The 12,565-nt window shown below is 36.8% G+C and overlaps 1 protein-coding gene across 1 annotated transcript; it reads left to right on the top strand.

Moving 5' to 3' along the window:
• Nucleotides 1–4,123: 4,123 nt before the first annotated feature.
• LOC125530544 (xaa-Pro dipeptidase-like) lies at nucleotides 4,124–12,061 on the top strand. The gene is made up of 16 exons (XM_048694927.1): nucleotides 4,124–4,304; nucleotides 4,401–4,450; nucleotides 4,543–4,603; nucleotides 5,008–5,100; nucleotides 5,180–5,332; nucleotides 5,718–5,849; nucleotides 6,038–6,162; nucleotides 6,685–6,727; nucleotides 8,690–8,773; nucleotides 9,087–9,128; nucleotides 9,205–9,275; nucleotides 9,615–9,668; nucleotides 9,769–9,874; nucleotides 9,966–10,034; nucleotides 10,411–10,554; nucleotides 11,906–12,061. The coding sequence occupies exons 1-16, from the start codon at nucleotides 4,170–4,172 to the stop codon at nucleotides 12,059–12,061; spliced, it is 1,518 nt and encodes a 505-aa protein (XP_048550884.1). The 5' UTR covers nucleotides 4,124–4,169.
• The last annotated feature ends 504 nt before the right edge of the window (nucleotides 12,062–12,565 follow it).

Raw genomic sequence — 12,565 nt, forward strand, 5'->3', positions numbered from 1 at the left:
TGCATCTGAGGATTTATGGATTTGGCATTGTTTTTTGGTATGTCGGGTACTCTCAACAATATCAATGTGTTGCAACAGCCTCATTTGTTTGCTAGACTTGCTAGTGATGATGCTCCTTCTTGCAACTTCACGGTGAATGGGCATGAGTACACAAAAGGGTACTATTTTGCAGATGGTATTTACCCTTCTTGGTGTACATTGTGAAGAGCATCAAAAAGCCCAAGACTAGGAAGCATATTGAATTTGCAAAGGTACAAGAGGCTGTCCGAAAAGATATTGAAAGAGCCTTTGGGGGTTTGCAATCTAGATTTGCCATTGTTCATGGTCCTGCTCGCTTTTGGGACAAGCCGACCTAGAAGAACATCATGACATGTTGTGTGATTCTTCATAACATGACCGTCGAAGATGAGAGGGACATGAACTTGGAGCTCTTCTATAACAATGTCGGCAGCCGTGTCAAACTAGTTAGAGACCCTAACCGCATACAAGCATTCCTTCAGACATCCCGACAGATTGATGATGCAAACACCCACCATCATCTTCAGGAGGATTTCATTGAGTACCACTGGCAGAGGCATGGTCAAAGGACTTGAGCACCATTGGCAAAGGCACCCGCCAATTTTACATTCATTTCATTTAATTCATGTGTGATCGGTATCATTGTTGTAATTGGGACAATTGTTGTATTGAATTATCAGTTTACTTTGATGGTTTGAATAATTATTGTAATTTGGATTCATAATATTCTTTATGTTATTTAAATTCATATTTCTGTGTTACATTTGAGCTATGTGTCAATTTCAGAAAATGTGTTTTGCGGGCTCGCACAGCGCCTTCAGCACCAACTAGGAGTTTTGGCGCCCACGCAGCTGCGCTCTTGGGCCGGCCCAATACGGTGCGCGCGGAAAAAGGGAAAGAAAAATTACACTAGCAAATGTATCGAACCTGCGACCACATGTTTTGTGCTAGGTTGCACTAACCACTCTACCCCTTGAGCGGGTTTGAACTATTACATATTTTTCATTTTATATTCTTTCCCTTTTCCTTTACCTTTTTTCCCTTTATTTCATTTTTAGTTTTCTAGTTTTTTATTCTTCCTTATTTGATGATTTTTTTTTCATATTTGTGAACTCTCTTCAAATCGCTGAACTTTTTCATTTGTTGATGAACTTTTTTTTTCAAATTTCATAAATATTTAAAAAAATCACAAATTCAAAAAGAAGTTGATCAGATTTGGAAAAATTGAAAAAAAATCATTGATTTAGAAAAAAAGTTCATCAAATTTGATAAAAGTTCCTCGAATTTGGAAAAAAGTTCATTGAATTTGAAGAAAGTTCATCGAATCAAAAAAAAGTTCATCAAATTTGAGAAAAGTACATCATAATTGGAAAAAGTTCAATGAATCTGAGAAAAGTTCATCGAATTTGAGTAAATTTCATCATAATTAGAAAAAGTTCATCGAATACGAAAAAAGTTCATTGATTTTGAGAAAAGTTCAACGGTTTTGAAAAAAATGTTCATCAGAAAAATGATTAATGGATCTTTAAAAACAACAACAAAAATTGAAAAAAAGTTCATCTAATTTTAAAATAAGTTCATCGATTTGATGAAAAAGTTCACGTATCTGCAAGATAGTTTATTGACCCAGGAAGAATAAAATAGAAAAAATAGAAAACAAAAAGGAAAAAGGAAAACGAAATAAAATGAAAAAAAGAAGAAGAAACGGAATGGGAAAGATAAGGGGAATGAAAGGTTCAAATTAACCACATCCGAGTAATTGGCTGGGTTGTTGCACCAGTCTGTACTGAAGAGGGAGGTTGCTGTTTCAAATCTCCGCAAGTGCTTTCTTTTTTTGCGGATTAAAAACACAGAAGAAAGACCGTCGAAGATGAGAGGGACATGAACTTGGAGCTCTTCTATAACAATGTCGGCAGCCGTGTCAAACTAGTTAGAGACCCTAACCGCATACAAGCATTCCTTCAGACATCCCGACAGATTGATGATGCAAACACCCACCATCATCTTCAGGAGGATTTCATTGAGTACCACTGGCAGAGGCATGGTCAAAGGACTTGAGCACCATTGGCAAAGGCACCCGCCAATTTTACATTCATTTCATTTAATTCATGTGTGATCGGTATCATTGTTGTAATTGGGACAATTGTTGTATTGAATTATCAGTTTACTTTGATGGTTTGAATAATTATTGTAATTTGGATTCATAATATTCTTTATGTTATTTAAATTCATATTTCTGTGTTACATTTGAGCTATGTGTCAATTTCAGAAAACGTGTTTTGCGGGCTCGCACAGCGCCTTCAGCACCAACTAGGAGTTTTGGCGCCCACGCAGCTGCGCTCTTGGGCCGGCCCAATACGGTGCGCGCGGAAAAAGGGAAAGAAAAATTACACTAGCAAATGTATCGAACCTGCGACCACATGTTTTGTGCTAGGTTGCACTAACCACTCTACCCCTTGAGCGGGTTTGAACTATTACATATTTTTCATTTTATATTCTTTCCCTTTTCCTTTACCTTTTTTCCCTTTATTTCATTTTTAGTTTTCTAGTTTTTTATTCTTCCTTATTTGATGATTTTTTTTTCATATTTGTGAACTCTCTTCAAATCGCTGAACTTTTTCATTTGTTGATGAACTTTTTTTTTCAAATTTCATAAATATTTAAAAAAATCACAAATTCAAAAAGAAGTTGATCAGATTTGGAAAAATTGAAAAAAAATCATTGATTTAGAAAAAAAGTTCATCAAATTTGATAAAAGTTCCTCGAATTTGGAAAAAAGTTCATTGAATTTGAAGAAAGTTCATCGAATCAAAAAAAAGTTCATCAAATTTGAGAAAAGTACATCATAATTGGAAAAAGTTCAATGAATCTGAGAAAAGTTCATCGAATTTGAGTAAATTTCATCATAATTAGAAAAAGTTCATCGAATACGAAAAAAGTTCATTGATTTTGAGAAAAGTTCAACGGTTTTGAAAAAAATGTTCATCAGAAAAATGATTAATGGATCTTTAAAAACAACAACAAAAATTGAAAAAAAGTTCATCTAATTTTAAAATAAGTTCATCGATTTGATGAAAAAGTTCACGTATCTGCAAGATAGTTTATTGACCCAGGAAGAATAAAATAGAAAAAATAGAAAACAAAAAGGAAAAAGGAAAACGAAATAAAATGAAAAAAAGAAGAAGAAACGGAATGGGAAAGATAAGGGGAATGAAAGGTTCAAATTAACCACATCCGAGTAATTGGCTGGGTTGTTGCACCAGTCTGTACTGAAGAGGGAGGTTGCTGTTTCAAATCTCCGCAAGTGCTTTCTTTTTTTGCGGATTAAAAACACAGAAGAAAAAACTCCTATACGGACCGGCCCAGCGCGGGGCGCTGCAGGCGCCCGTTTTCTTTTTTTGCGGATTAAAAACACAGAAGAAATACAGAAGAAAAAACTCCTATACGGGCCGGCCCAGCGCGGGGCGCTGCAGGCGCCCGTTTGCAAAATACACATTAACGGGCGCCTGCAGCGCCAGATTCGCCGTTGCTCTCAGTCGGTAGCAGGAACGCACGAGTTACCGACGTATGGGCCTATGGCCCAACCGTCTAGCGATCTTGCATTACCATTGTCAAAACGGCCCACGCAATGCTTACAGCCTCGATTCCTCAAAAAAAAAAAAAGGATTCAACAGGAATCCGATTCCTAGCGAGTTTTTCTTTTTTGACATTCCGATTCCCAGCGAGTTTATAGTATCAGTTTTGCTAAAGCACATTTAGATGTGTCATAAGTATTGCACATCTAAGTCCTATGTCATTGATCTTGCGTTGAGATTCGTGTGGATATTTTTTCTTTTTCTTTTTTCTTTTCCTCTTTATACTTGATTCACTCACTTAGATGTGTAATAATTAAAGCACATCTAGATATGCCCTAGACACACCCAGCTTATAGTATCTCTAAGGATTAATTTGTTTCCGTTTTCCTTTCGACTATGCCGAAGATTTCCTCTCCTCATCTATATATTCGGGCCGGGCGCCGCGTCTTGTTCCACGGTTCCTCCCACCCATAGATCCAAGTTGCACACGCGCCGGGGTTCCGTTCCACTAGGGCTGGGAGCCATCTCGATCGCCGACATAAAACCTGTAGGACGTGCAGGCGCCTGGCGTGCAAGATGAGCAAGTCCTCCCTTACTCCACCCGGGGTGTCCATGGAGCTGCACGCCGGCAACCGCGAGCGCCTCGTCGCCGCGCTCAGCGCCCACCTCTCCGCCTCCGCCCGCCCTCTCCGTGGCGTCGCCTTTCTCAAGGTTCGTTTCTACGCTTGTTCCGTCGATCTCTCCCTATCGTATCCCTATTGATGTTCCTCCCTTAATCTGGTACGTCTACCCTTCTCAACTCTGAAGGGCGGCGAGGAGCAGACTCGTTACTGCAGCGACTACGTCGAGCTCTTCAGGTGAACGCGCCTGTCCCCACCTCCCTTTTGCCGTTTCCCGAATGCATAGCAGATTGAATTAATACATAATTGGTATTGTTAAATGTCTCCAGGCAGGAGAGCTACTTCGCTTATCTGTTCGGAGTGCAAGAGCCGGGGTTCTATGGTGCAGTCGTAAGTTCTCTTCTCTCTCATGGCACATCCCGCGTCCATGTACCAATTTTGTTTGCCTTCCACTTCCACGGCATGTAACGCATGCCGTATGTGCTTAATTACTGCTTATATAGATTAGAATCATCTAGCAATTTCTTGAAGGGATTCTCATTGGAAATCAATGTACCAATCCGTGCAAATATGCATAACACACTTGTAATGAATTTTGCGGATAACTTCAACCAAATAAGAAGGATATCTGTAATATATGCGATTAATTTTCTTGGGCTGAACCTCCGTGTTGAGGGATAGCCCAACACTCTTCTATAACTTCTAGTGTTACCACAAGTCATCCTTTATGAGGTGAATTCATGCATGCTTATCTCATGCCATGATTCTAACTTGCCCTTTTATTGTTCATATAGGACATTGCCTCTGGACAATCAATTTTATTTGCTCCAAGGTTGTCACCTGGCCACGCTGTTTGGATGGGTGTAAACACATTACCTTACTTCAAGGTACTTAATATTCTAGAGACCAAACTGTGCATGTGCCGTTACACTCCGTTTTAAATAATATTTCATTCAATATGTACAGGATAGGTACAAGGTCGATTTTGTGTTCTATGTTGATGAGCTTGCACAGGTTCTCCAAAGTCAATTTAGTGAGCATGGAGAGACGCCCCTTCTCTTTCTCTTATATGGCAAGAATACTGACAGCGGAAATTACTCAAAGCCTGCTAGTTTTGAGGTATGTGATATATAATTAGCCACACTTGCATGAAACGAAATACATGCTTAATTTGTAGTTTTGCCAAACACCATGACTATAAAGCGCAATCATTCGTTTTAATATTGCATTACCATGTTCTTTTGAATCTCAATGCTTAGTTTTATAGTGTTGTCAGGCATTGTCACTGGAAAGCGCAATCTCTCACATTAATAAATACTCCTATTGCATTACTATATGTTCTTTTTGACCTCAACTACATCTTGAAGTAAAAATCCATACTATTTTGTGATATGGTATACATACCGAAGTATAAGGAAGTAAATTTCTTCCACACCTTTTGTCTTTTTTGTTATGTACGTATTTGGGTTACTAACTTACCATGCATTTTCTTTGTCCATGTCAGGGGATAGAGAAATTTGACACTGATTTAAGCACGCTTCATCCTCTCTTAACTGAATGTCGTGTTATAAAATCTGACATGGAGCTTGCCCTCATTCAATATGCTAATGATGTCAGCTCAGAAGCACACATTGAGGTATAAAGAGTTATCAATGCTAATAATTTTTCCACCTTCACTGGTGGTATTATTTTATAGACATCCTATTCGCAGAAATATTCACTATGTATATCTATCATTTAGGTGTTACTACTTCCAACTCACATACTTAATATTTTTTAGAGTTAAATTAAACACTTCTGATTGTTAACTTGGCATTTTACAAGGTTATGAGGCAGATAAAACCAGGCATGAAGGAGTATCAGTTAGAAAGCATCTTTGTTGGTGCATCTAGGTACAGAGGCTGTCGACATTGCTCCTACACATGTATATGTGCTACTGGAGAGAACAGGCGAGTTTACTTTACATATTAATGTCAAATGTGACGCAAGTAATAAGTAGTTACAAATATGTAGAAATTGTCACTAATTGTTTTACTAATCATTTTCGTGCAACATATATGTAGAAGTTGTCACTTGTGCTAATGTGCATATCGCAATATCAAATCACCATCCCAATGCCAATTGTATACGTAGTTTTATGCATTGTTTCTAGATGAAGCTTGGAGAAAATTTTCTTTAAATTCTCTAACACCATGAACTTCTAGTGGTATGAGAAAACATCTTAGTATGGAGTTTTAGTGTCGGAATAAACTACTCACTTTAAATAATTTCAGCAGATCTCTCTTTTCAAGTTCACTTATTTATATTCACAACACTGCCTATTTGTTTATTGAATAGGTGAATAGCTATGGAAAGTTATGTAGGAATGTTTTCTTAGTTAATTCAAAATGATAGGCCCATGCCTATTGTATATGAGTTTGTTCAAGTTGGAATATCTTGTTTGCTATATAACTCTAGTGCTTATCTTACAGTTCCATTCTTCATTATGGACATGCCGGAGCTCCAAATGACCGGGTACACTTTTCTACTCCCTCCATTCCCTTATACAAGGCCACTATCAAAAATACATTTTGCATCAATACAAGGCCACCAACAGTAACCGAGGCAAAAAATAATGATGTTTCCTCCTACTAGCAACTTTTTAATAATTACATGCATGTAGTCATAATGACACTTAGCTATTTCCTTTCCATTCATTCGTTGCATGCTTATGGCGTATTAATGATTCCGGTTAATAAGAAGAAAAGTTGACTTACAAAGCAATCATTAAATTTTATCTTGGTACCTGTAATATGAGTTTGTGGCCATGTATAAGGGAATGGAGGAAGTATGATGCTTATGTCCAATAGCTTACTTTTGGTGTTATTTTGCTTGCTCGATCTTATAAATCGCACTGGCGACCAAATTTAGATTATGTTTTCCATAGCTCAAAAATCTTAGGAGAATGATTAGTTCTCATAATACTAGCTATTTGGAAAAGGGTATGCTAGCTTTATTTTAGTTTCAGACAGTAGGGTTCACGTACCTTTTTCTTTGTTAACTGATTTTTTTAAGAAAAAATTTGTAAAGTATATAGTTGTTAAGTACCATGAGATCTTGAAATTTGTAAGTTTGAGCAATGTTCATAATTCATGCATATTGGAGAAATGCAAACAGTGATGAGATGATCATAGGTTGGTTGGTATCTCATTTAATTAAACAAATAGCCTATGAGATTCATGAACTAAATGTTGTATCATGTCTGCTACCATCATTAGCGTGTCCGAAGAAAATAATCTCCACTTGAAGCATATGTGTGTCAGCATTAGGTGATAATGTTCACAGTGAGAGTTAGACAATTTTGAACAATTTTGAATGAAACTTGTACAATTGGATTGGTGAAGGACCATAATTTAACTATCTTTAATGTTTTGTTGGACCAATTAATCAAGTAATAAAGGGAAAACTATAATACCAAACATATGAACCATAGGATAGAAATCGAATGAAGGAATAGCTATGGAGGGTCTTGAAGTATTATTGGGTGTTCATGATTTATTTAGGGGGACGTGGAAAAAATGAGTGGCTAGATAAGGGGGTGTCCTGAAGCCTATGCTCTACAACAGGTTTACATGCTTTAATATCTGTGCTAGACAACCCAACTTATGACACCAAAATTTCTCTTTTATGTTTCTTCAAAATAAAACAACATATGAACCTCAAACTTTGAAAGACACCAAAACATTCTAGCTAGAATGTGGGAAAAAACTTTCAGATTTTTTGGTCATACATAAATATACGAAATGAGATTTTTTTTATTAAAATGTACTTTTTAATATTTGTGATGCACGAAAAATTCCGAAAGCTTTTTTGCCACATTCTAGTATGAATGTTTTGTTGAGCTGCCAAGTTTGAAGTTCACATGTTGTTCCATATGGGAGAAACAAAAAAGACAAAAGTACTTGCACGAATCGCGATCCAAAAATGAGTGGTTAGATAAGGGGGTGTCCTGACGGAAAATGCCATCGGAGGCCGAGCTCCAGTGAGCTCGTTTGAGCACGAAAAATTCCAAATTTATTTTTTGAACACACATGCACATGTATACTATGTATATGCAAAATTTCACAGTATTATACGTTTACATGTGGCCTACAGGAAAAAGACAAATACATATTTTTTAATGGGCCTTTTATTTTTGTTATTGGGCCAGAAATTTGTTATTTTTGTACAGCCTACAAATCACAACATTTTTCGACAAAATTTAACACGTTCTTGCGGAATACATATAAGTTTTCATGATATTTTTTTTAGATTTTTTTGGAACTTTTAAATACGCTTTTTGATTTTTTTTCAAAATACCGAGCTCACTGGAGCTCGGCCTCCAAAAATCCGCACTCGGTGTCCTGAAGCCTATGCTCTATAACATGTTTACCTTATTTAGGGGAGGAGTACGCAGTTTCCCCTTTTCTCATACTTACTTATCTACTACATTTTCAGACGTTGAATGATGGAGACATGGCTCTAATGGACATGGGAGCTGAATACAATTTCTATGGTTCTGACATCACATGTTCATACCCTGTAAGTCGTTTGGAATATTCATACCGCTATTTTGATACTCTTTTCCAATATCAATATCAGCTTTTGTAATTTATTGTTAAAAGTGTTATTTACACCGTACCCTCGGGTTCTTTATTTTTCAGTTCAGTCCAATGATATGTTAGGATTATTTTTTATTCAACAAGGACTGACATCGAGTCATAGCTGATGTAATTATTGCATCTGGACTGGAACTAATAACCTCGATATAAACTGTCGCAGTCTTCTGTTTATCACATCTTAATATAGTGTTTGTCTTGTAATGCTATATCTGAATGAGTTTATGTCTTTTTAGATAAATGGAAAATTCAACAGAAACCAGACAGTGATATACAATGTAAGTACCTGGTGGTTAACATATCCATTTAGCTTTTTTAATTCTTTATTGATACAAGACTGACTGTGTTTTACAGGCTGTCCTTAAGGCTCATAATGATGTGATATCACATATGCAGCCTGGAGTAAAATGGATCGATATGCACAAGTAAGAATTATCTGTCCTCACTTATAGAACCATGCAATTTTTAATCATCCCTGATGTTTTTTTTCTGTTGTCAAATGTGGTTTATGAGAAATGATTGTGCTTTAATGTAGTACAATTTACAATCTGCATACAATCATTAAGTGTGCTTGGTCTAAAGATTATTTATTATTGTATCTGAGTGGTCAAATTGGGTTCGAGAGAAATACTTGGAAGTAATTTTTCAGCTCTTTTAGCCTAATGTGTCAATCTGTTTAACTATAACCAAATCACACTTGTGTCTCCCTCTGATTGTCTATCATTGTCTTTAATTGTTTAAGCATCATTTGAACTTTTTTGCAGGCTGGCAGAGCAGACAATACTCGAGTCCCTAAAGAAAGAAAATATTATTCATGGGTGCGTGTGGGATCTAATTATTTGTCCTTATTGAACTTATATATGATAATATGTCAAGCTTGTTGTTGATTTATCTGTTTCCCATAATCATTTATTTCAGTGATATTGCTGCAATGATGAACCGAAGGTTGGGTGCTGTTTTCATGCCTCATGGTCTTGGGCATTTACTTGGAATTGACACCCATGATCCCGGAGGCTACCCCGAGGTTAGATTCCGACTTTATCATGCATTCATTTTAATCATTTCATATACTTACCTCCTTTCAACTTAGACTAATGCTTGTTTCTCGACCTTAGGGCTTAGAGAGGCCAAAGGAGCCAGGATTGAGATCCTTGCGGACCATCAGAGAACTTAAAGAAGGCATGGTAAGTAATTACCTTTTATGATAAATTTATTCAAATTTAGTAGCACGCAGTGCTCTTTCATTTTATGCACACTTGTTTGAGAAGTTACTGGGATGCCATGTTACTCGGTAATTCATGAACTCTTGTGTTAATATATTATCTTTTCCACAGACTACATCATGATGTATAGGTAAATTGTTGGTGCTTAGTTTTGTGTGTTTCCCTGTCTATGGAATTCTCACTTTGGAAAGTATTCCCTTTTCTGTCCTTGTCGATTATTAATAGGCAAACTACTTTTTGAAAACATTGTGCATAAACGCCCTGAGAACCTTTCCGCTTGTAGTCTTTCTACTTGTCTTATAACAAAACATTTGAGCTCCTGTGGTATGTATTGCAGGTTATTACGGTCGAGCCCGGCTGTTATTTCATCGACACTTTACTGAGGCATGCCAGGGATGACCCAATTTCCTCAAAGTTTTTCAACTGGGAGAAGATAGAAATTTACAAAAGCTCTGGTGGTGTTCGGGTTGAAAGTAATATGGTATGTGTTGGTTGCGCTTTTCTGATACATGACAATACAACCCAAGAAATGCATTACACCATAATGATTTCTTTACTGTTGGTGCACTCCTACTTATAATGGCTAACTTATAGTACGTAGAAAATAAATCAAATACATTATATTATATCTGTTTCAAGTTGTTTGGCAGAATCGCCTCTCTTTGTTTTCCTTATTATTTTTAATCTTTTTTAGCTGTGTGTATTCTCGAAGTCTCGACTTGGTCTTGATATTGTGTCGTTGCAGAGGCAGGGTGTAATTGGTGATCTTGATATTGATATATTACCCTTTGTCGAAAAAATTAGTTATGTTAATATTAACTATCGAAAGACGTAGGCTGTGAGAAACACAAGATGGATGAAATATGCATTGATAGACCTTGGGAGTCGAACATCAGTCAGGGGAAGTGTGAATCTTGAATAATCTTTGTCCTGGACTTTCTTTTGGTATAGAAAGGGGAGTTCTGTTGAGTGCTCCCCATTAGAAAACCAAGGCAGTGAGGCTCTTTGGGCATGGCGTTAACTACTTCCTCAGGTTCCATGATACTACCTCTGTCCCATGTAGTGCCAAAAACGTTCTTATATTATGGGACGGAGGGAGTAGTTGTTTTTCTCAACACAATCTCTAAAATAACTTTGACCACTATGTTCTATTGTAATTTGATGCTAAAAACCACAAAAAAGTATCCAGTTTGGAACATCGGAAGTACATTTTGATACAAATTTACGTGTGAATTGTAGATATCGTGTCAATGTATTCTTCAATAGACTGGTAGCAATTTTTTTGAAAGTTTGACTTCCCATATGCCCAAAATAACAACTTTTAGGGAAACAGAGGGATTAGTTTTACAATGAGTAATAGCTTCATGTCCACAACCGTACTCACTGTAACGATTAGTGTGAATAGGAACTTAAGAATTTGCTTAGAGCCACATAGCATGTATTACTTGATCCTAATACATCTACGTAACTATATGGGACATTGTGGCTAGTACCATTACCATATACCCATATATTCCGAAATTTGCAGAACTCTTCAAATTGTAAGTTGGCCGGTTTTTCTTGGAAGTTGATCATGAGCCAGGGTTACCCTGGCTATTGCAAGTTTCCATCAACTTTACATCTTCGTTTTTGTTCTTAGTGAACCTCATGGAGCTTGATAAGCATATTTTGTTGAGTACCAAAAACTTCTAATCTAATGCAGATTTTCTCTTTCTCAAGTAGTACAAGTTATAGGAGCCAAGCTCAACATTCGCTTCTGTAGCATCCATATTGCATTTACCTTTACCATTTGTTGTTCATTTCCACACTAATAATGCAGTATATCATTGCAGTATGTGACGGCACAAGGATGCAAGAACCTGACTAACTGCCCCCGAGAGATCAGGGAAATTGAAGCGGTAATGGCTGGCGCGCCTTGGCATTCACGTGACACCCTTTCCAGTACAGAGAATGCCTCCCCAAAGCACTTCAATTTGCCATGCCCTTGAGAGAAAAAAAAAACATAAAGTAGTAATTTTCTGAAATATAGGATACCTTGATAAATAGCAAGCCTCTCACAAGCTGTTGATTTGGTTTGAGTATGATTATAAGTGGCATCTCATATGTCCACTTATAGACCCAGTGATGTCAGTCACTTGTAGGGTCTCCACTCCACTATGTGAACTAAAAGGTTCAAGGTCCTTGCAGTTAGTTCAACCATCTCTGTTCTGAACCAGCAACTGTATTGACAAAAATTAAGTGAATGATCATGCAACAATTTTTTTTGTATCATCATAAGTATAAGCCCGTCTAGTTAATTATTCCTGCAAAAAAGAAAGTTCTTATGCAGGGTTTGTTGCACAAAGTTTATAACTTATGAATCTTGATGGATTTTTTTACGTGAACAATTCTCAAGTTTCTACATGTTTGTTTAGTGACTTTTTCCTCATATAAGTCTCATATATTCGACCTTTTGAGAGAATTTTGCACAAGTGCCCTATCTTAAATGTTTT

Source organism: Triticum urartu, unplaced genomic scaffold, assembly GCF_003073215.2.
Source record: "Triticum urartu cultivar G1812 unplaced genomic scaffold, Tu2.1 TuUngrouped_contig_6390, whole genome shotgun sequence".
NCBI classification, from domain to species: domain Eukaryota; kingdom Viridiplantae; phylum Streptophyta; class Magnoliopsida; order Poales; family Poaceae; genus Triticum; species Triticum urartu.